The sequence below is a fragment of the Otolemur garnettii genome, unplaced genomic scaffold (assembly GCF_000181295.1).
Source record: "Otolemur garnettii isolate 467f Iridium unplaced genomic scaffold, OtoGar3 scaffold00087, whole genome shotgun sequence".
Classification (NCBI taxonomy): Eukaryota; Metazoa; Chordata; class Mammalia; order Primates; family Galagidae; genus Otolemur; species Otolemur garnettii.
Genome location: NW_003852482.1, coordinates 6,516,333 through 6,519,924, shown reverse-complemented (window position 1 = coordinate 6,519,924; position 3,592 = coordinate 6,516,333). Strand labels below are relative to the sequence as shown.

At 55.5% G+C, this 3,592-nt stretch overlaps 1 protein-coding gene across 1 annotated transcript in view; it reads right to left on the bottom strand.

Moving 5' to 3' along the window:
* FIBCD1 (fibrinogen C domain containing 1) overlaps positions 1 to 3,592 on the bottom strand; it is a 30,659-nt gene that overhangs the window by 19,776 nt on the left and 7,291 nt on the right. The window contains exons 2-3 of the mRNA XM_012808244.2: positions 1,926 to 1,949; positions 903 to 1,382 (exon numbers count right to left, since the gene is read on the bottom strand). Coding sequence (XP_012663698.1) covers positions 903 to 1,382; positions 1,926 to 1,949 — 504 coding nt within the window. The remainder of the gene's footprint in view (positions 1 to 902; positions 1,383 to 1,925; positions 1,950 to 3,592) is intronic.

Genomic DNA, 3,592 nt, shown 5'->3' with positions numbered 1-3,592 from the left:
GGACTGGCTCTACCCCCTGGAGGGGGAAGCCACCTTCCTATCAGTCATCCAGACAGAGTGATCAGGATGGTGATTTGTCAGCTGCAGCCTCCAGAGGGAAGGAAAAAGCCCCTGCTATGAGCTGCTGGGTGACCATCGGTTCCGGATGGGGTGGGTGGAAGGGGAGTGGCTCCAGCCCTAAGGATCTGAATCATGGGGGCAGGTGGCCCTGGATAGAAGCTGGGCAGGGGACCAGGGAGCTAGATCTCAGCCTGGCTTTACCATGGCACCTAGGACAAATCACCACCCCTTTCTGGGCCTCAATCTTCTGTTCTAGGAAATGGCAGAGGCAGATGAGATAACCTTTGAAAGGGAAATGCCTGGCTTATGCTTGGTCTCCTAGACAGGATCAGAAATCTGTCACCCAGACCTACTTTGGCGCTGGCTGGAGCCTGGTGTGGCTAGTGAATTCGGGTGTCAGGGGAGGAGACTTGGGATAGGCTAAGGGTTTGGCTGGGCTCGCTGGACTGGCCTCTCCATCCCTGGGAAGCTGTGGGCATCATGTGGCAGTGAACTGGGATGGGCTTCTGGGAGGGGTACAGTCCTCTCTAGCCTAGTGACACTGACCACACAACCCTGAGCAAGTTGCCTTGTCCTATCTCACCTGTTTCCCGGAGTGCCTGGGGACTCCCTTCAAACCCTGGTTTTGACCCAACCCAGGGGAGAACTGGGTCTGATTCCTGACACCCAGTAGCTGTGTGGCCTCACGTTAGTGACTTTACCTCTTTGAGCCTCGTAGGCTGGTCTGTAGATGGGAAGCAATGAGCTCTGGCCTTGGACACATGGGGATAGAGAGAAGCCCATGGACATCAAGTGCCAGCACCCCTACACCACCAGCAAGACCCCAAGGCATGACCTCTTACCTGGAGGAGGCGGCCCTGCTCACTCTGCAGGGCACTCAGCCCCTGGCCCAGCGTGCCGTGCCCCTTCCGCAGTCCCACACACTCCTCCTGCAGCTCTGAGGCCCGGGACAGCAGCCGAGGCAGCTGTTCTGCCAGCGTGTCCAGCAGCTCCTGCTCCTGCTCACCCGGCAGCCGAGGCTGGGCCTGGTGCACGGCCAGTGCCTGCAGCACTGAGGCCTGGGCACCCTCCAGGCGGGCGAAGCCGTCGCTGAGGTCAGGGCAGCGTGGGTCAATGAGAATGCTGAGGTGTGAGCTGTCAGCCCGCTCCACAGTGACCAGGGCGCTGTTGACGCCAGCGGCCCCGGTGCTGACGATTGGTGGAGGTGCTGTGCCCGGTGCATGGGCGTGGTTCAGGAAGAGCACAGCACCAGTGACAGCCACAGCCAGCAGCACAGCCAGGGACAGCAGCACAGTGCACAGCACGTAGCCACAGCTCGGCCGCTGTGGGTCAGCCCCGGACATGTGGAAACAGCAGAGAGAGGGGCGAGCATTAGTGGCACCCTGGGCCTCCACCTTGGCCCAGTGAGGACTTGGTAAGGCCCAGACAAGGTTCAAAGGATCCCCTTCTCGGGGGCAGAGAGGGGCATTACATAGAGACTAAGGTGGGAGACAAAGGACAGAAAGATACAGCGAGAGGAGAGAGGGAGACATTCAGGGAGAAAGGTGGAGGGAGACAAAGACCAGAGGGGAGAGACACACAGGAGACACAGGGAGACAGAGGTGGGGAGGATGGAAAAGAGAAACTGAGGCAGGAGCGGGGAGAGAGAAGGAGAAAGAGCGGTGTGTCTTTCCTCCCCCCACCCCAGTCTCAGCCTCACACTCTGCACAGAACAGGCACAGAGTCCTGTGGCCCCATCACCTGCAGAGGCCGCACCATCAGACAGGGCTGGAGATGGAGACACCCTCGCTCTGTGGCTAGACGGGCCTGGGTTCAGGTCACCATACTGCCATCCCCACAGTGTGACCTTGGGTGAGGGATCTCACCTCACTGAACCTTGGTTTCCTCAACTGTAAAATGAGGTAACAACACCCTCCCCTACAGGTGGGTCACTGCCACAGACTCACAGGAGAAAGCCATGCTGGTGACAGCACTGATGCTAAAAATGTCCATGCTGCCAAAGGAACAAGTACCCCAAGGTGGCAGGCACTGGTCACTAGAGGTCCCGTCCAACCCGGTGCACCCACATCCCATGTTCTGCTCTGGCTGCCCTCTAGTCCCCAGGGCACACAGGAGCTCTGACCACCCCCTCCTCCATCCTCTCGCCTGTCACAGAGCAGCCCTGGCAGGATGGACAGCAAACTGCTGGAGGAGAGAACTGCTGCCTTCTTGGCTGTGGCTCCAGAACATGTGATATCTCAACACAGAAACGAACAGTGGCAGGAGAGGGTGACAAAAACCATGTCTAGGCCTGCGCAGTTCAGTGGGGACCTAACAGCAAAGGAAGCCAGAGCTGAAGCATAGTGTGTGCTCAAAGGGGGCTCCAGGATGTGCAGGCCAACACCTGTGGGGCCCCAGAGTCCCTGGACAGGATCACTCACAGCCAAGCATGCCATGCGTGGGGAAAATGAGGCCCAGAGAGGGAAAGGGGCTTGCTCAGAGTCACACAGCAAATCAGAAGGAGAGCACACAGACTGGGCCCCAAGTCTACCACCTTCCCCCTGGGGCCAGGCAGTGCCTATGATTGAATTTACTCAACTCTAACACATTTTCCCCACATTTGCAAGTATCCAAATTTGAGATGTATCTTTAAATGAATTAGTATATTAAAGCACTTGGATCCATGCCTGGCACACTGCACTTGTGCAATAAATATTAGGAGCTTTTATTATCCAATGGTTGATGTGCACAGAGCATCTGGAGGTGATTTTTTTTTCCACCTAAAGTGTTATTTCTGTGTGTCATTGATCCTGGGAAATGCCTTGTCTTTTTTTCACTTGTTAATATCTCTGACATTGAAAGGTGTCTTATAGTTGTAATTGATAACTCGCTTGCTTTGGCGATACATAAAATAGTGATGCCCCTCACTTCACTGCATTTTACCACTGAGAAAATGCAAACAGAGAGTGGCACCTGTGGCTCAAAGGAGTAGGGCGCCAGCCCCATATACCAGAGGTGGCAGGTTCAAACCCAGCCCTGGCCAAAAACTGCCCCCACTCCAAATGCAAACAGGTTTTTTTCTGCAAATTCAAATTCTACAAGTAATTCCTGAATATCCTAGTTGGCACTTGAGGATGATGGGGTCAGGGTGAAGTGCGGTAGACAAGCAGACCCCAGGAAGGGATCTGTTTCATTGTCAAAATGAGGGAGAGAGAATTCCTTGGCCTGTCCCTGTCATAATGATGTGGCCAGAATTTGGTGCTGCACACCTGCCCAGGCCCCTTGGTGGACACACCCACTCCAGGCTTCACAAGAGACATTTACTCCAGCCAGACTCTCCCTACCACCCGCTCTACAGAGACTGTACCCTCATCTGGGAGCATCTACTTGCCCTGCTCCCCTTCCACTGGCATTATTCTGTCCCTTTGGAACTCAGCTAGCTGTCACCTCCTCCAGGAAGCCCTCCTTGACTATTTTCTTACCCCTTCGCCTCTGCTCCCTCACAATGATGCTCATCAAGACAGTCATGGTGGCTCGGCACCTGTGGCTCAAG